This window comes from Gallus gallus, chromosome 3 (assembly GCF_016699485.2).
Source record: "Gallus gallus isolate bGalGal1 chromosome 3, bGalGal1.mat.broiler.GRCg7b, whole genome shotgun sequence".
Taxonomy (NCBI): domain Eukaryota; kingdom Metazoa; phylum Chordata; class Aves; order Galliformes; family Phasianidae; genus Gallus; species Gallus gallus.
Window position 1 is genome coordinate 83,415,352 of NC_052534.1, and position 20,527 is coordinate 83,435,878.

The 20,527-nt window shown below is 37.8% G+C and overlaps 1 protein-coding gene across 5 annotated transcripts in view; it reads left to right on the forward strand.

Moving 5' to 3' along the window:
- The window catches only part of LOC101751384, a 30,829-nt gene extending 19,566 nt beyond the window's left edge, over positions 1–11,263 (forward strand). For 3 of the 5 annotated variants that reach the window (XR_005858491.2, XR_006938766.1, XM_046939220.1), the window contains 2 exons: positions 9,995–10,082; positions 10,491–11,263. Coding sequence is in view for 1 of the 5 variants with exons in the window: in XM_046939220.1 (XP_046795176.1) it covers positions 9,995–10,009 (15 nt within the window). In the remaining 4 variants the exon portion in view is untranslated. Of the gene's footprint in view, positions 1–8,908; positions 9,120–9,994; positions 10,083–10,490 lie in introns of all 5 variants that reach the window. The other 2 variants (XR_006938764.1, XR_006938765.1) reach the window with 1 other exon arrangement.
- The last annotated feature ends 9,264 nt before the right edge of the window (positions 11,264–20,527 follow it).

Sequence of the window (20,527 nt, forward strand, 5' to 3'; positions counted from 1 at the left end):
ATGAGAAATATGTTAATCAAGACTAAATACCCCTTCTCTTAAATCAGGGAAGCATTATTGTCTTTTTTATGAAAAATGTAAAAAAAAAAATTAAAAAAATCAACATAACGAAGTGCTTCGACCCATAATCTAAGTTAAATATTTTTTATAGCAACTATGGCTTGTTTTAATCAAACTATGCATTATGTTCAAGGCTTTAAGTTAAAAGCATAGCAGGTATGGCTCCAAATTCAGCTGCCTAAATGAAGAGCAGGGGGTCTAGAAGTATTGAGGCCATTGATAGCTGCAGGCAATGAATTTCTCACTCTTGGAGAAAAAACATACTTTCTCCTGTAAAAGGCAGAACTTCTGAGTCTTAGTTCCCGTTGAGTTCTAAGCTCATCAGGACCTTCCGGAGGCAGCGTGTTTCCCATCTCTGTAGCATTAATCACCCTTCAGATAGGAGCAGGGTGAAAACACGTGAACTGAATATTTTTCCAGATGAAGATAGAAAACAGTGTAGTAAAGCACCTACAGGTTAATATAAGCAACCATAAATAACACATTTTATACTTCCAGGTTTCACTGATTTGATAGTGAATTCACAAACTATCCCAATGTTTGACATTTTTGATTTCTGGAAAAAAACAAAATTCAATTTATCCTCTCCACCCCAGCATTCCATTGAGGCTTCACTATGTGTCTACGGCTTTGGAGCTCTGGCTTCAGCTGCAGCTTTGCCAGTCCCTCCTCCCAACAACCTTCTCCCTGCTTAGGGGGTCACACTCCTAAGCAGGGAGAAGGCTCCTTCAGTTTCTTGGACTTGCCCTTAATGTCTGAGGAGAAAATCAGATGCTGTTGAATCTTTGCTTCCCAGAGACAGTCAATAATCTGACTTTTAAAATAAAGATAATATAGAAAATAGGGCCTCCTAAAAATTGCAACATATTTCTGTGCAGTATCTTAGATTTACTGCAGCCTGGTCTAGTGGTTGGTGACCTTGCACATAGCAGGGGGGGTTGAAACTAGATGATCATTATGGTCCTTTTCAACCCAGGCCATTCTATGATACTGGAAAATATATATTACTATTTATCAGGTTTTGGTAGTTAGGTTTTAATATTGTATGAACAATATTTCAGTAAGCTTGAAAGTTCTTTAATGAACTTTCAGATATCAGATATCAGGACCAACAGGTTTAAGTCCTTAGTCATTTCGGACTCATGAGTTTAATTGGATACACTGAATACAATTTGATTTATTATCAGTGAGCTTTTAACATAAATCTTTAAGAAACAAATGTATCTTTCTTTATTTAGATACATTTGTTGTTAATTCTAGTAAAATAAGGAAACGGATTTGATATGCTTTACCAAATTTTAGGCTGAGTCTTATTTTTTATATGACAGACTTGCTAACGCTTGCTGACTTTCCAAAGGAGGTGACGTTATATTCACCTATTATATATATTAAGTTTGAAAGACCTTTGTTTTTTCAGAAAACTGTAGTGATTCAGATTGGTATCTAGCAAGTTTTACCCTTTAACAGCACCATCAGGCAAAATTTATATTCTTGTTTTTGTTATTTCAGTTCTAAATATTCTATATTCACAGCTCATAAAGAAGAAAAAAGCAATAGTTTTAGCAACCTAAGAACTCTTAAGAACTGGAGGTTTAGTAAAGGTTACTATTTTGTGATTTTTTATATCAGATTCCTTTTTTTTTTTTTTTTTTAATTCCTCTGATTTGAGAAATGAGGTGTGCAATTTTTGTTTGCTAAAATGTTTTGATGGATCTTACTATACTTTGTTTTTAAATGGAAATAATAAATTCCTTGCTACTGGTAAGGGAAGTGTTTATTTTCTACATATTCCACATAGTTTTGTATTTGTGGCTGCTCAGATGTGGAAGAGTTTACAGACTCCTTTCAGAATGAACTGGGAGCCCAGTCACAGCTATAACCTGATTCTGAAGATCTGATCTACAGAAAACCCAGCATGTTAGAAGTGTCAACAGAACTATTGCTCTCGACTTTCCCATCATGGAACCTCGTAGTTAGTTCAAACACCTGAATATTTTACCAGTCTCGTGAGACTCCTGTTGCAGAGTGTCTTCTTCCAAGTTTACAACCAGCAAATTGGAAAAATACTCTCCTGGACATCTTCACAGAAAATTCTGCTATACCAACTCTCAAAACACTGGGGACACTGTCTTTTTAGACCGATAAGAGGGAAAAAAATGATGCTTAGTACCTGAAGAATATGATCTTAAGTGCTGCTCTTTCCCTTTCCCTTTCCCTTTCCCTCTCCCTTTCCCTTTCCCTCTCCCTTTCCCTTTCCCTCTCCCTTTCCCTTTCCCTTTCCCTTTCCCTTTCCCTTTCCCTTTCCCTTTCCCTTTCCCTTTCCCTTTCCCTTTCCCTTTCCCTTTCCCTTTCCTTTTCTTCCCCTTCCCTCAAATCCTCAAAATATTGATCTTTTTGAAGAAAAACTTGCTTTGTGTTTCTTTAAAAATTATGCACTGCTGAATTAAATGGTTGTCTATCAGTTTCCAAGAGGGGTATATGCTTTCAAAAAGTCAGCTACATGTTTTGTTCTATGCAAAACAGAATAGACATTCTAGACTCAATTTTTAATCTCTGGTACCACAGACTAACGTGTAACTATGATTGGTATTGTATCTGTAATAAATAATGCCAAGTGTAGACTGTGGGGATCAAATAGGTCTGTCAGTGCATTTTTACCAGATAATTTAACACATAAAACACTTGCCTGTATGTTTCCTTCTAGCTTTTGAATTGTTACAACTAGAAGATGCATAATAATTCAGCAGTACAGTTTACCAGCTCCACCTGTTGCAGTCCTTTTCATTTACACACACTTTACGCTATCTTACTCTGTGTAAGAAAATCAAGAGCATATTATTATTATTAAGGTAATTAATAACTTACACTAAATTCCACTGGAAGTATTTATAATTCAGAAATTCTTAAATGTTAATATGGCAAATCTCCATATTTTATCTGTTACAGATGAAGAAATTACATTCATGGTTCAGTGTAATCTATTCATTGATTCACAGATCCCAGAGACCTTCAGGCAAAGTGACAAATCCACATAATTTCCCTGAGAACTAGGTTGTGCATTTCTGTATCTGATTAAGTTAAAAAAATCATTAAAAATATAAAAATCCTCCTGTTGCCAGACAGATCCCTATGGCTACACAACTCAGAAGTCTCTGGAGGATTTTGTTATTCTAAGCTAAGTTGGCAGTAATTTACACTCAATAAATTGGTTTCAGATCCGCCCATTTCAGATGCTATCACAAAGACAAGATTTTATGTGAAATTCTCTTACCTTTAGTCAAAGTGTATTCCTTTTAAGAGATTTGCCATCACAAATGCAGATGATATGGAGATGAAAAGATTCCCTTGCTCTCCAAAGCATGACAGAATCTGATGGATCAACAGTTCATATCTAGGATGTTTTGCTAAAAGCAAATCAATCCAAATCAAACCATCCTTTTTCCTTTTTTTTTTTTTTTAAAAAAAAAAAAACAAAAAACAAAAGAAGGTTCTAGATCTGTGGCAAAATCATGGCATATATCATTCATAATGTATAAATAGATCTTCTATTTGATGCAGAATACAGAGTCTCTGTAGAGAGATATAATAATTTATGATTTGTAGCGGTCTAGGTTTTAACTGAAATAATTTCCTTCGTAGTTGCTGGTATTATGCTGTGTCTTGGACTTAATAAGCCAGCAAGGAGCCAGGAGTGCACAAGAAGCTGGATGGAGACGCAGCCAGGATGGCTGACCCAAACTGGCCACAGAGATATTCCATACCATGTGGCATCATGCTGAGTAATAAAACCTGGGAGGGTATTGACCAGGGCAGGGACTGGCTCAGTATTGGTCAGGGGGTAGTGAGGAACTGCATCGTGTATAACTCGTTCTGTAAATTCTTTTTATTATTGTTGTTATTATTATTTTCCCTTCATTTTCTGTCCTATCAAATTGTATTTATCTAAACCCTTGGGTTTTGCCTTTTTTCAGTTCTCTCTCCCAACCCATTGTTAATGTCAAGGGTAAGTGAAGGGTTGTGTGGTGTTTAGCTGCCTGCTGGATTAAACAGCAGGCCTTTTGGCAACTAACATAGGTCCCAAAGAACTGATCTAGCAACAGATCTGACCAGAGCATGTTAAAACAAATTTATTAGAGAAACTATGTTAGTTTAATAGTTTCTGGCTGCAATGTTAATTTATTCATTCACAGTGCGGTTTTATTTGCTTTCAAGATTGGTTTTCTGAATTCATTTCTTGTTGTTTATCTTCTCTGGGGGCTGGCCTGAGTTTGTTTATTGTTTTGCCAGTTTGTGTATACTGTATAAATAGCATACGTTCATTTCACACCAACTGTGATCTTAATCCGGTCTTTGTACTAAGAACAGCCATCATCTCACACTTCAGGAAACACCGTGGGAACTACCACCAAGCCCACTCTTTACTCACGGTGATCTAGAATAGGTTTTGATAATTTTGAATTTTCTTGGGATGTTCAAACTATCATGATCTTACTGCTGTGTTTGGCGAGAGGTTGGACCTAGATAATCTCTAAGGTCCCCTCCAACCTAAGCCATGCTATGATTCTATGAATCTGTATCTCCTTCATGTGTTTCCAGTTTTGTCGAAGGTTAAAAACTGTTAAAAAATACTAGCCACAGATTTGCCCTGTGGCAGATGGTTGTAAGTGGCAAGGTGTGTGGGAGGATATGAGCTGGTATCTATCATGACCGTCACCTCCCGTGGTTTTAGAATTCACCTGTGAACAATTTCAAAGTCTGAAAAAATTGGTAGAATGTTTTAAAAAGTTATACCCTGGTTCTATCCGGATACAGCTCACCACACAGTATTGAGGTCTGACCAGTGCCTATGAAACAATATTCAACACTATTCAGCACCCATGAGGGGAAGAAATGCCCCTGGATCTGATTCAACTCCTGTGACAGCCCTTGCGGCTGCCCCAACTCCTGCAACAGGTCCTGCAGTTGTCATAGAATCACAGAATCATTTCAATTGGAAGGGATCTTTATAGATAGCCTACTCCAACTCTCCTATACGTACAGCTAGATCAGGTTGCTCAGAGATACATCCAGTCTGAATTTTAATGTCTCCGGGGACAGCACATCCACCATATATCTCTGGGCAACCTGTCCCAGTGCTTCAGTACCGTTATAGTAAAAATCTTCTTCCTTATCTCTTATCTAAATCTCCTTTCTTCTAGTTTGAAACCATTTCCGCTTGTCCCATCACAACAGACCTTTCTAAAGAGTTTGTCCCCTTTTTTCTTATAGCCCCCTTTTAGATACTGAAAGGCCACTATCAGGTCTCCCTGGAGCCTTCTTTTCTCCAGGCTGAACAGCCCCAGCTCTCTTGGCCCGTTCTCACAGGGGAGATGTTCTATCCCTCAGATTATTTTTGTGGCCCTCCTCTTGACTCAAACAGGTCCATGTCTCTCCTTTGCTGAGGACTCTACATCTGGACACAGTACTTTTGGCGTGGCCTCATCAGCACAGAGCAGAGGAGCAGGATCACCTCCCTTGACCTTCTGTCCATGCTTCTTTTGATACAGCTCGGGAAATGGTTGGCTTTCTGGGCTGTGAGGGGACACTGCTGGCTTGTGTCCAGCTTGCCCTCCACCCTCAGGTTCTTTTTTGGCAGGGCTCTGCTCAATCGGTTAATCGTCCCACTTGTACTGACAGCAGGCATTGCAGTGACCTGGGTGCAAGACCTTGCACTTGGGTTTGTTGAACCTCAGGAGGCTCTCCTGATCTCACTGTTCAAGCCTGCCTAGGTTACTCTGGATGGCATCCCATCTCTCAGGCACATCAACCGGACCACACAGCTTAGTACCATCCACCAACTTGCAGAGAAGGTACTTGAGCCTGCTGTCAATGTCATTGATGAAGATACGAAAGAGCATCCATCCCAGTACTGACTGTAAGAGATTATTCTTTTATATGATTGACTCAAAGTTTGCTGAGGAACAAGTCCAGGCGAGTCCTAGGCAAAGGTAGAAAAATCTTCTGTCTGGAGGACACTGATGGACAGGTCCTGACTTAGGGTTGTGAAATCCTTTAAGGAGCACAGATGGACAAGGCCAGGGGCAACAAGAGAGGGATAAGCTGCTGATAATGGCCAGGAAATGGTCTTTTGTGTGGACTTATCTCAAGGAAGATGGCCATCTCAGGAGGTACGCACATGACTCTTGCTCAAGCACCCAGGGATGTCACGTAGGCAGGAAAAAAAAGGAGGATAAAAGAGGATCCAACAACCATGAGGAGAAGGTTTCTGCCATCAGATCCCTCACAACAATGGACTCGAGGTTTCTGCCATCAGATTCCTCACCACGAGGGACTCGAGGTTTCTGCCATCAGATCCCTCACTAAGGACCGTACGCTGACGGACTTCCCTGGGCCTGCTACCTGAGACCTGCTGCTTCCTCCCGGGCTTACTCTGCGGCTTCTTCCTGGACCCACCCGGTACCTGCACCCTCTCGTTGCCCAAGACCGGCCTCGCTGCTCCTGCCCTTCGGCCTCGGACCATCGGAACATCGTGCAACGGGACTACTGCCGGATCCTGATGGTGACTATCCCCGCTTTACACAATTCTTGCTTCTTTCTATCTTTTCTATCACTCGCCTTCCCTTCCCCATCACCCCAATCCATAATAGTGTCCATCCTCCCCTTTCTTCATTTCCCTTATTAACATTTGTAATAAACTGGTCGGACCAACATTTGAACCGTTGTTTCTTAATCTCACGCCGGGCATACATATTTCAAAGAACCTCCTCTCCCTCCTATAAACTGGAGCGAGACACTGACCCTTGAGGGACACCAGTTGTCAGTGATCTCCATCTAGACACTGAGCCATTGACCGCCAATCTCTGAGTATGATCTCACAATCAATTCTTCATTCATCAAATGGCCCACTCTTCAAATTCTTACCTTTTCAACTTAGGGAGAAGGATGCTGTGGGGACCATGTCAGAGGCCTTGCTGAAGTCTAGATAGATGACACCAGTGAATCTTCCCCTGTCCATTGATGCAGTGACATCATCATAAAAGATCACTAGGTCAGTCAGGTAGGATTTGCCCTTGATGAATTCATGTTGGTTCTCCCATATCACCTCCTTGTCTTCCATGTGCCTTGGCATAGCTTCCAGGTGAATCTTTCCCAGCACAGAGGCGAGGCTGACAGGTCGATAATTCCCTATGTCATCCTTTCTACCTTCTTAACAATGAGTGTGTCATTGCCTTTTTTCCTGTCACCAGATAGTCCACCTGACTGCCATGACTTTTCAGACATTATTGGCTTGGTGACTGCATCAGCAGCTTCCCTTAGAACTCTGGAATGCATGTCATCAGAGCCAATAGACTCATGGATGCTCAGATTCCTCAAGTGGTTGTGAACCTGATATTCTCTTACAGTGGGAAAGACGTTGATCCCCAAGCTTCTGACCTATCTGCTCAACGGCTGTGTGAAAAACAGTTGACAGTGAAGACTGAGGCAAAAAATCAGTCTTCTTGTCCGTTATTACCAGTCTGCCTGAATTGCTCACTAGTGGAGATATGCCTCCTTGGTCTTCTCTTTTCTGATTGATGTACGTGTAGCATGTAGAACCCTTTCTTGTTTTTCTTTGCAGTCTTTGCCAAGTCCAGTTCCACCTGAGTCAAATTTCCTAAGTTTTTGAGTAAATCCCTGAGCAGCTGGAATTTGACTTTCCTAAAATTTAGCATCCTGATTTTACTCCTTATCTATTCCATATGTCTCAGGAGTGTGAATTCTAACATTGCATGACTATCTGACTCAATCCCTGTGACAAACCCTGCAGCTGAACCAGAGAACCAACCCGTGCCTCTCTCAGACATCCCTATATTCAAGAAGAAACAATTGGATGTGAAAGTCAGCTCATTTAGTAAGAGACAAAACTCCTACTAAGAAGGGAAAGGAGGAAGAAGAGAACAAGGAAAACTACTCCATAGCCAGGCCATCACAGGAATAGGTCGAAGTGGCAGATATGATAAAAAAAGACAGTAACCACTCGATACCTATCCATGAAAAAAAAATTTAGCCATTGTTCAGGCATGTATATTCTCACCTGGCTGCTTTGATGTTGAGATAATGGAGCTCATAGCCTTGATTTAGAAGGCAGTGAAGCCAGGCAACTGGGATCCGTATTCAGGGAAGGGGACACTGACAAAGCAATTGGAAAAGGGACACAAGCCCTCAGCCTTGGGAGGTGACTCTTGCTAGGCATGAGGGAAATGTAAAAATTAGATCTTATAACAGTGAGGCCTTGGGTATGAAGAACTAGTCCTATGTATGATTCCAAGTTCTTTGATACATTACAGCTTTATACAGAATAATAGCTTGTTACAAATTGATTAATTTAGTCCAGCAATTTACTGTCTTTTTCTTAAGGCAGTTGCAGAGAAAGACAGCTTGACTGTCTACAGATTGGAAATTCATAGGAAAAAAAAGGAGGCTCAAAAGAATGACAACAAAAATTATAAATGTATATGAAAGTGAAATTAAGAAAATGGAATTTAGACTTTAACACATGAAAAAGTTTCTCATGATGCTATCAATTAGACTGGAAACATTAAAACAAAAAAAAATAGAAGCATTGAAACAAAAAAAAAGAAATAATTTATAAGGTACAGCTCAGCACTGGAAAAAAGAAGATATTATAAATAATGTAATAGTTCTTTTTATTTTTACCTTCACTAGCCCTGTGATTATGAATGGACATCATTTTAAGAGAAAGGAGGGAAAATGTGCTTTGTTATAATGACAATGATATTTCTATGTGTATGTATATATGTCTGAATTGCTGCTGTGAAGTTGCCTTTATCTATCTTATTATTTGAAGGAAGTACAGGAGGGAAAAGCTCCATGCTTTCAGTGAAAATGCATTATAGAAGTCCATGGACACCAGCTGCGTGGTCTCCAGACGAACTTGCAGTTGCAAGATGAGGTCAAAAATGTCTAGTAACCTCTGGTACAAGCATCCTTTGTGACTTAAAATCAATGAAGTACTGGAAATAACAAAAATGTCCCTTGCCTCAATCCCTTTCTATCAGGTGAGGGACACTGTTAGTGTCTTTATTACTTCCATTAGCTTTGTGCCACTTGAGGAAATTGTTTTGCACAGCGTGAAGTGAATTTAGCCTATTTTGACTTTTATTGTTAAAAATTTGTTTTAATTTCAGAAAAACTTGAAGATATGCAATATATATTCATATATATTAATATTTATGGACTTTATTTCCTTAATCTAAGTCAACGTAAATGAACTTTGCACCATTTTGCTAGTTACCGACAATGGTATGTTTGTAAAAGCTTGTACTCTTTTCTCTCACAGCAGGTTGATAAGATTCATTGCTAGAGTATAATATTTTTGCCCTCTTTTTGCACTTGAAAGGTATTAATTTGCATTTGTATTTATCTTTCTGTTCATACCACAGCTTTACAGTTAGACCATTATTTGTCAAAGTGCTTCTTTATGGTGCTCCTCAGAAATATATCAATTCTATTAGACATATTGTTCTGTAAGACCCCTTTTGTCTCAAAGAAAATTGATCCCACTGCTTCTTTAAACATATATGCATATCCATAGCTGTCTGAAGATATTAAGTAGAGTAACAGGTGAAATATAAAATATTCTCCAGCCTGTATTTGTGTATGCATAGAATATAAGAATTATGTTTATTTACATGCTTCTATTTTAGTTTTCACTTCAAGATGGTTCTGAATGCCGGAAAATAACTTTTTTGTTCTTGTTGTTGTTGTTGAAAGGCATTTAAAACCATATACTTATTGCTTTTGTTGCATTATATAAAAATAAATAAATAACATGCAAAAGCAACTTCTGAATCAAAACAATATTAAGATAGAAGTGAAGTGTTTGTTCTCTGACAGAAAATGGTAATGCATTTATTGTTTTTCTTGTTCTTAGGTACTGAAGATTTAATACAGACTTATGGGGAAATAAAACCAGACGTTGTAAAGTTTGAATAGTGAAAAAGAAACATCACACAAACAGGGTCAGTTGCTGAAACTTCTGGTGCATGATGGTGTCAGATCATTCTGTTGTATAATTCACTTACGTGAATTCTTCTGGACATTCAGTACTATTATTAGTTGTATAGATCAGATTAGCTTTTTCCAAATAGTAAAATGTATAAGCTCTCTTAGGCAGTACCATATGCCTTGTACTCAGAAGAAAAGTAGTTTAATTAAACATTACTGCATTGTCATTAGTAGCAGGTGATTTCAAGTTATTAGCTCTCTACATCCTGAGAACTTGTAGAAGATAATGATATTGAATTATTGTAGCAACAATGTAGCAAAATTTATCATGAGGCCTTACCACTTAAAATCACTTAATGAAGAGTTTTTGTTTTAAGAGAAATAAATCTTCACTCACTTACCTTGGTATGTACTCTAAACAGGCACCAGAATGGATTTGTTCCAAGTATTTTGCCCAGACTTCAAGGATCATGGATGTACCCAGGTGGGCTGGCCAGGATTTCTTATTGTGGCTGTAGAGGGTGAGAGACACTGTCTTTTGAGTCGGTATCATGCTTCCTAGCTTCTTCCTATGTTAGTTTCCATGATGGCTTTGGATGTACTTTTTATGTCTCTTTGGAACTGACCTCAATCAGTATTTTTTGTTGTTGTTTCCATGTTGTTTTTGTTGTTGTTGTTGTTTGCTATTTGCTGTTTTTATGTTTTGTTTGTTTGTTTCTCCCTGTCCTTTCTTGCCTCTAAGAAACTTACATTTATTCACTTTCATTTGTCTCTGTACCTATGTGTCTTCAGTTCTGTCCAGGGTGTGGGTTATCCTTAGTTGTATTGATCAGATTGTTCTGAATAACTGCATGAAACAGTGATATTCTAGATGTATCTCGGTGCCATACACACTATTTTTATGTCCCTCTTCTGCTGCTTCTACTCCTGTTTCCACAACCAGGGATTCCTATTGATTCTCCAATCTGATTTCTATTTCAGTTCTCTGCTACATGAGTCAACACAGTGGGCTTTAGTACTTGCACTGTATGGCCCAGATGGATTTTTAAAGCTCTGTTGGTAGGCAATAGAAACAGCCACTCTTCACTGTAAATGTGAAAGTCCCAATCATTTTTTTTTTAGTTGGACCAGCAGAAGTTGTAAGTGAGAGTTACTGTGCAAATCAGGAAATTTTTGTAGGCAAATATCTAGGATATCAGCATTACTACTTTTTTTTTTTTTTTTTTTTTTTTTTTTAAGAAACAGTATCTGCAGGATCATTTGTTCCCCTGTGATTAGCAGTCCATTATAGATATTCATGGACACAAAAAAAAACCTTTTCCTCCGAACCAGAGAAGTATTTATATTTTTGGTTTTCATAGGAATCTGTAGATGTTTGAATAAGACTTCAAATTTGGTTACCTTGAATTAAAGATGTTCTTATGCCTTAGTATTCAAAAGGTTTTACTAAGCAGATTGGAAATATATGATGTATTCTAAAAAGAGCTGAAGTTGAAACAGAATGTTTAAAATAAAACAAATTAGTTAGATCTACCTGTAATATGATCTCTTGTAACATACACTACTGACCACATATTCATTGTAATGCTCTGCAGAAAAATTCTGCATTAGCAGCAGTCACTTAAAAATTCTCCCTTCACTGAGAGATTAAAACAAAAAGCCTAGATAATGGTCTATGCAGCAATGTGTAACAGTTTCTTTTCTCACTCAAGACCAGAATGTCCTTGATGAACTCAAGATGTGAGTATGGTCAGAGCAGTTTCTTTCCTCAGTCCTGTAAAACCAGAGTTGCAATGAAATACAAAGATAAGAAACTTCAAATTCAATTGTAAAAAGACATTTTCCTATAATGACTCAGTGGTTTTGAGACATTTACATAAGCTCAAGCATCTTCAAGCTTCAGTTTGTATACCCTATTTTGTGAGGGTGTTATGTCTATGTTTTCTCTCTTTTATCATTGATATTATAATTATGTGCATAATTATAATTAGAAGTTTGATTAAAGAAAAAACATAATGCTAAAAATATGTTCAAATAAAAAAACCCAAGCTTTTGAGGTTTTGTGGTTTGCTTTTTTTCCCTGAAATTATAATGGGTAAATTGAATGGTGTACACAAATTTATTTATTTTAAAAAAGGTTTTACAGAACCAACTGAAATATATATATATGCATAGGTGTACACATGTATTCTTTTATGATTCAGTTTTCCATAATTCTTCCAGCTTGTCTGAGTGTACACAGTGATGCATAATGAAGAGATGAATTAGCAATTGTTAATTGACTGAGAAACAACATATTTTGTGCCTATTGTGATTTAACCTGGCAGACAGCTGAGCAGCACAGTCATTTGCTCATTACCTCACCTCCCAAGTGAGATGGGGAGAGAATTGAAAGAAAAGTAGAACTCATTGGTTGAGATAAAAACTACTTACTAAGAAAAAGAAAAAGGAAAACAGATAATAGATATGTTAACTATATAAATATATATATACAGAACAAATGATGCACAATCAATTGCTTGCTGCCTGCTGACTGATGGCCCCTGAGCAGTGGCTGCTCGCTGGGCCAGCTTCCCTTTTCTGTGATTTTTTTTTTTTTTTTTTTTTCCACATGATATCACATAGAATGGAATATCCTTTTGGCCAGTTTAGGTCAGCTGTACTGGTTCTGTCCCCTCCCAGCTCCTTGTGCACACCCAGACCCCTTGCTGACAGAGCACCATGAGCAGCTAAAGAACTCAAATGTCCTTGGCTCTGTGCAGTACTACCCACCAATAATTAAAACATTGGTGTGTTATCAACACTGCTTTTCTCCTAAAGCCAAAACATTGCATCATACCAGACTCTATGAATAAAATCAACCCTGCCCCTGATGAAATCAGGACAAGGATGCAGAATATCAGAACATTTCTAGCAAGAATAGTGTGTTCTAAATGGTATACTAGAACCTGTGCTAATTTTCAGAACTTTGTGTCTAAGCACCACATTTTTCTATATTTATTTATTTTTTCAATAGGCATCTGGCTGAAACATCTGTAACTGCAAAATCTACTGGAGTTTCTTTCGAGTTATTAAATGTTACTTTGAGATGTGTAAAAGATAATTTGGCAGTAGAGAAGTGCCAGAAAGTATTAATAGTGAAATCCTACAAATTTGTATTTTTCAAATTCAATGTGAAATTGATTTATTGCAGTTTTAGATCAAACTCATTGTTTCTAAAAGTTAGTGCAACTCTATTAAAATTTTTGATACTCTATCCTCAAATTTTTATAATGAAGTGAAATCCAAATTATGGATTTAAGCACTACAGGATTTGTACTAATCTTATTGTTCTTTTAATTAAAAAAAAAAACAAAAACCAAAACACAGTTTAATGAAAAATTCACCTTTGATGATGATTAAATGAATTTAAGTCTTTGTCTGAATTTTATAGTATAAAGACTGAGCAATATTCTATTTCATAGAATCTCAGAATCATAGAATCACTAAGGTTGGAAAAGACCCACAGGATCATCCAGTCCAACCATCCACCCAACACCAATAGTTCTCACTAAACCATGTCCCTCAACACAATATCCAAATGTTCCTTGAACACCTCCAGAGTCGGTGACTCCACAACCTCCCTGGGCAGCCCATTCCAGTGCCTGACCACCCTTTCAGAGAAGCAGTATTTCCTAACGTCCAGCCTGAACCTCCCTGGTGCAGCTTGAAGCCATACCCTCTGGTCCTATCACTGCTTACACAAGAGAAGAGGCCGACTCCCAGCTCACTACAACCTCCCTTCAGGTAGTTATAGAGAGCAATAAGGTCTCCCCTGAGCCTCCTCTTCTCTAGACTGAACAATCCCAGCTCCTTCAGCTGCTCTTCATAAGACCTGTGCTCCAGACCCTTCACCAGCTTTGTTGCCCTTCTGTGAACACGCTCCAGGGCCTCGATGTCTTTCTTGCAGTGAGGGGCCCAAAACTGGACACAGTGCTCAAGGTGTGGCCTCACCAGTGCTGAGTACAGGGGGAAAATTACTTCCCTGTTCCTGCTGACAACACTTTCTGATGCAAGCCAGGATGCCATTGACCCTCTTGGCCATCTGGGCACACTGCTGGCTCATGTTCAGTCTAGCACCAATCAATACCCCAGGTCCATTTCCTCTACACAGTCTTCCATCCACTCTGCCCCAAGCCTGTAGCATTGCCTGGGGTTATTGTGGCCAAAGTGCAGGACCTGGCATTTGGTCTTGCTGAACCATATCCCATTGGCTTCAGCCCGGCTATCCAACCTATCCAGATCTCTCTGTAGGGCCTCACTACCCCCAGAGAGATCAACACTTCCAGCCAACTTGGTGTCATCTGCAAACTTACTGAGGGTGCACTCAGCGCCCTCTTCCAGGTCATCAATAAAGGTACTGAAGAGGACAGGTCCCAACACTGTCCCCTGGGGAACGCCACTCATGACCCATCGCCAGCTGGCGAAAAAACTTTCAAAAAGTGATGTGAACATCTTTGTTCTTCAGTGAGATTTAAGGTGAAGACTTTTCATTATATGCTCCAAAATGTCCTTGCATCTTCTTACAATCTCATTGCAGGCAAATGATACAATTCTTCTAACTTTTCCTCAGGGTCTCCAAGTCCTTCAGCCGTGCTCTTAAAAAAATGTATGTTCTTTTCTTTAAGATGATTTGTCCTAAATATTTTTTCTGGAATTGGTACACTGAATTCACTATAATCAAAGCTAAATTTGTCATTGATTTCTGTGCTGAAATGTCAGTCTCAATAGTATAAATGTATATATATATATGTATATATATGTATATATTTATACATTTATATATATGTATATATACAATATAAATGTATGTAAGAACTTATTCGCGGTAAGAGTGACAGAGCACTAGAACAGGCTGCCCAGAGAGGCTGTGAAGTCTCCTTCTCTGGAGACATCCAAGACCCACCTGGACCCCTACCTGTGCAACCTGGTCTGGGGAGCCTGCTTTGGCAGGGGGATTGGACTTGATGATCTCTAGAGGTTCCTTTCAACCCTTACAATTCTGTGATTCTGTTTTTCTCCGTATTCTTTCTTTCCATAATTTTTAAAAAAGAATAGGCTTCTCAGCATTGTTATTCTGAGCTCCAATCCCTTCTGCAAGAATGTAATTCAGATAATTGCAACAGGACTGGAAGTACAATGAAACTATTATAATGAATCTGTTCATGGCAATGACCAATGGCATTAGTAAAGAAGACATAAGGCATGCTCAAGTTGCATACATACACAAAAGAGTAAACTATGGAGAAAGTTGGAGAGAGTTTGAGTTAAATTATGATACTGATGATGAACAGAGTCAGACTTGCCCTGGAGATGTTAGAAAATATGTTGAAAAAGATATCTTGCAATTTCTCTTTTACCAAATTGGTTTTTAAAATGTGCATAAATTAAAATATTTCACAGAACTATCTGTTTATTGCTCTTCATTATTCTGTGAAGAGCAGAATGAATTACAGTTTACAAGTTAAAAGTACTGTGCTTCCATCATGAAAGCTTGCAACTCTATGCAGTAAGAGAGAAGTTTCCATATTATATTTCCTTTTTTGGCAATCTTTTCATGTGTAGAATGTTTGTAGACAAAATATTTACAACCTCTCAGCCCACTGTTAACTAGCTGCTTTTAACAATTATCTGTATCCCTTAAGCTAAATGGATAAACCGGATAAACAAGAACAAGCATTAAAGAATTTATGCACATATTGCGACTCATGCTATTTTACTGAGTAAGTGGAATACGTGGAATCTTAAAATTTTACTTCAAATTGATAATTAATAACACAAAACAAACACATATAATTTATGCTTGGCAAAACAAAGAGATATTCATTTTCAGGAAAGATAAGTTTAATATGGAACATGAAAAACATAGATTTTGCAATTAATGGTAAAGTAGAATTATGCAATATCTACGTTTCAAGCAAGGTGTATTCTTACACTGGGACTTGTCAGGGTTAAATGGTACATGTCCATCAGAGTCTTTACTGGAGATGGAAAAAAGGAAGTCTTCCAACAGGTCATCTCTATATTGGCTAAGAACTGAACCAGAATTGAACATAATGAATAACAAGTGTGGAGGAAAACAAACTGGCTTCAAATCTTTTGAAATTCTAAATATTTTTTTAATTAATACACCATGCAGCCATTGAGCTGTAATGCAAGGACAAAGTATAATACAGTTTATGTACAACATGTCTGTATATTTCTATAAGTATGCATATCCATATGTGGTAATAGTAATCTTATAAAGTCTAATACCATTGTACAATCAATCTTAAGATGCCAGATTTTAAGACATTTTGCTTTCGACATATATATAAAGTTTACATTTCCATGAGGAAGTTCTAATACTTTCACTCTAAATCTGAAAAAAATATACAGTTACTACAATGGTAATTTCTGAGGAAATTCCTGGTTTTGAAACAATTTGCATGCCTTATTGGTGTCAGCTGCAGCCTTCATAAAAAAGCCCCCTGCCCTCCCCTTTTTTCTCTGTTTCCATAGAGTATGAAAACAAACAAATAAATCATGTGTTCTGCTTTCATTCCTTACTTTAATTGTCTAGCCCTTAACATACAAAATAACTTTCAGCATTGTTTTATTTCAGGTGCAAATCTTGACCTTAATTTCCACCTTGAAAACACCAGCAAATCTACAGTTGTTCATTCTAGCGGTTTAAGTGTTATTAAGGTTATATGGCTCATCTCCTTGCCCCTTCCAGATCAGATTCACAACTTCACAGAAATTCTCTGCACAACAGGCCTTTGAAGGAGTGTTAGAGACAGAATCCACATGTTAATGCTCTCCTTCAAGGAGCTGCTGACTCTTCTGCAACCTCTGAGTTTCAGTAATATTTGTGATGCAGGTTGGATTGAGGATTATTTTGACCTAAAGACCATGAAGGAATAGATTTTTTTTGTGCTAAGCCTGAATGCTCTGACCTCATCTGTTACTGCTTTTGTTTTTTTTCCATAATATAAGCATCAGTCTAACATGCTCTTCTAAGTTACTGAGAGAATGTTAAAATCATCACTGTTAAAAGGGAAAATAACACTCTGCCCAATCTTCAATTAATTTCTTAGATATTAAGAATTTTATTGCTTCCTGACTATCATTACATTTCAAAGAAACTAAATAGGATTTACAAGTGATCATATGATACTGGCACAGGGAAACAAGAATAAGCCCAAAATTCTGTGTGAGAAATCTCTGTTAGGATACTTTACATCAGGATTTTTCTGAAGATCAGAAAAGTGTTTCTGAGGTGAATTGCCCTGCTTGCTCTCTCACTGCAGTTGTTGGCATCATGGAGGCACTTGGTGGTATAATGGATCTGTTACTTGGCATACAACTGAAGCTCCTTTTGGACGAGGACAGTGCATCCTCAGCCAGCATACCTCAGGCACCTTGGCTACTAAGAAGCATCCAGTTCATGGGACAAAAGTAGCTTTGGAGTTAACAGTGTCTGGAAAATATCAACATCAGGACCTCAGTACCACCTGTTGAGCTCTGCTAACGCACTTCTGCTATGCAGCATGACCTGATAGCTGTAAAAGCAGTGAACTGTCTCCCAGCAGTTGCTGTTATACTTCCTGAAAAATACACATCTGATTAAACTGCCAGCAGTGCTGCTCTGCGAGACAAAGAAAATTGTTCATAATAATAATCTTAGCTTGGTTATCTGCATTACCTGAAATTTGGGTCTATATTTCTGTGATTCTGTGATTTCCTAAGTCTTACTACAAGAATTTAGGGGTCGTGATAACTGGTTTAAGAGTAGCAAATCCATTAATATTTCAACACTTCTATTTGTAGAAGAGGAACTCATTTCTCACTGGGATAAGGTAGATTAAATCTAGATAATGTGTTTGTAAATACAGTACTAGAAATACTGTGAAAAACAATCCAGAAGCACAGAAGAATAAAGAAACAAAAATTTTCAAATATCTGAGTGGCTGTTAGTAAGTATAATTGTAAAATGCATGCAATTGTTATAGCCTTCTATTTATTCAAACTGTTAGGCAGCTCTGTCATACAAATAAGAAAATCAACATATCTATTGGGTCATTAAGGTAATGCCTTCTTAGGGTATAATTCTCTCTACAAAGTGCTGTCTAGGTATGTATATAGTCCTATTTTAAATGGCTAAGGAAAAGGTCTTACAGATATAACACCAGGACATTGTTTTATAATTGAAAACATATCATTCTGAGATTGCTTTACAAGTGATTGGCACTCTTCTGAATATATTTATAACGCACTTCTGGAAAAAACAAACAACCATACCGAAATTAGATCCCGAGGAAGCTAATTTTCTTTCCCAGTTGCTGTAGTACATCTGTCATTCTTCTCACTATTGCTACAGCATTGTCATTCTCAGACATATATCTCATAAAAGCTTATCCTTAGCTCTGTATTTTTATTCTCTTAACTGTCTCCACATAAAACCCTTGTGTCCAGTGTGTATGTGCTTTGAGTATGGACTCAGTTGCATGAGATATCAACAGATGTATTACAAGTGCTGAAGATATGGAAGAAGTATGATTTTGCTCTACTGAAAGCATTTTTTCCTGTCCACCTCATAGAGAAAATGCAGCTATTGTTTGGATTGCTGAGATGGACCAAGGGATTATTAGAGGATATCTTGCTGAGCAGAAGCTGGATTTTGCATACCTTGGCAGAAGCATTTGAAATCTCCTGGAATTAAAATATCTTAGGGAGGGTGCTAGAGGTCAGTGTTGAACAAATACCACTCTCATACAAGTGACCTCATGCAGTAATTACTCTGATACAGTCCTACCAGTCTGTTAGGGGTCTCACTTCTAGCTTTCCAGTTTGCATTTGGGGAGTCATGACATTCTCTTATCTTAAGCACGAATAAATTCTTCTGAAAGATCTGGAAGCTAAAAATTCTGCTGCATTATTCTCCATGTTCCTCAGCATTTTTCTAAATCCTGCTAAAACAGCTATTGAACCACAAGTAGGAAGATTACAAAAATTATGCTGGTTTTGCAGCTTGGTATGGGCTGGATTCAAAGAAATACACTGACTTAGATGAGTCTCTGATGGGCAAGAGAGACAAATATATTTCAACAAAATACCTCATAAAGTGGTTGAATTACTTAAAAATCTAAAATTCCGAATAGAGCTTCCTAGTCTGTGCTGGTGCATTTCTATCTTGCACTACAGAAAAAAAAAAAAAAAAAAAAAAAAAAAAAAAAAAAAAAAAAAAAAAAAAAAAAAAAAAAAAAAAAAAGTTATATGACTGCTACCAAAGTGTACTTGCAAAGTAAGCAAAGTTTGTTATTGTCAAACATAAGAGTGCTGTGAGTGCCCTGGTCTCAATTACAACCAGAAATCCTGGAGTACACAGTAGATATTTCAGTTTTCCTGATTCTGCATTTGTACAGAGTTGGCACAGTGCTGGCAGCAGGGCAGCAGGGATCCTGGTGAAGGTGAGGCTAGAAGGAAACTGTTAATTTTTGTCTTTGTGTCTCATCTTCCTACTCTATTTTACTTAACAGTGAATTAAACTGTTAGGGTTTTGCCTGTGATGGTAATTGCTAAGTGTCTCTATATTGACCAATGAGCTTTTTCATCCTATTTTCTCCTCATGTCCTGTTGAGGAGGGAGGAATGAGAGAGCAGCTGAGAGTGGGGGCTGGCAGCTGACTAAGGTCTACCCACCACAGCATCACAGGTGATCACACAAGATCTTGGTAATTTCACGTGAATTAGGAGTTCAGGTCCAGGTATTCTACCCTCCACATGCTTGATGGCTAACTGATGCTTCCATGGAAAATTTAAGAGCTTAATGCGATAAGTAGTTGAAGTTAAACAGGAGGTGAAGGCTAGACTGTTCAAGGACAAGATTCACTCTAACTTAAGAGCATTCAGCTCCCTTATGTACATTATGAAGGTTCAGGATTTTTTTTTTTTTTTAATTCATTTAAACTTAAAGAAAAAAAAAATGAAATCCCCTGAAGGCACAAAACAGAATTCTTCAGTGAAATGAAATCTCATGCTACCTGCTGTTACAGACTAATTGCTCACAATCAATGAACTCTTATCCTTTTCATTTTAAAATTATTAGTGTTGCTTTGGTTATTAGTGTAATTTAGTGTTATCCTTTCTTCTTTCCAAATTAAAATGCACCATGATATGCTCAAAAAAGAATAAGACATTTAATTATTTTTCCAAGAAAAACATTTAATTTAAATTTATACTCAATCCTCTAGTAGAATACATCAATGCTATCATAAAAATGTAGTGTTGGTGTGTGAGCAAAATATCTGAAAACTGCTGGAGGTATATGGTTAAAATGTTTGGCTGATGGTAATTTGATCCAGGAAGAATTCATCAGTCTCTCACTGTCCTCATGTTTTCTCCTCTCACTCCCCATACCTTACCTTAGTTAATGGTCT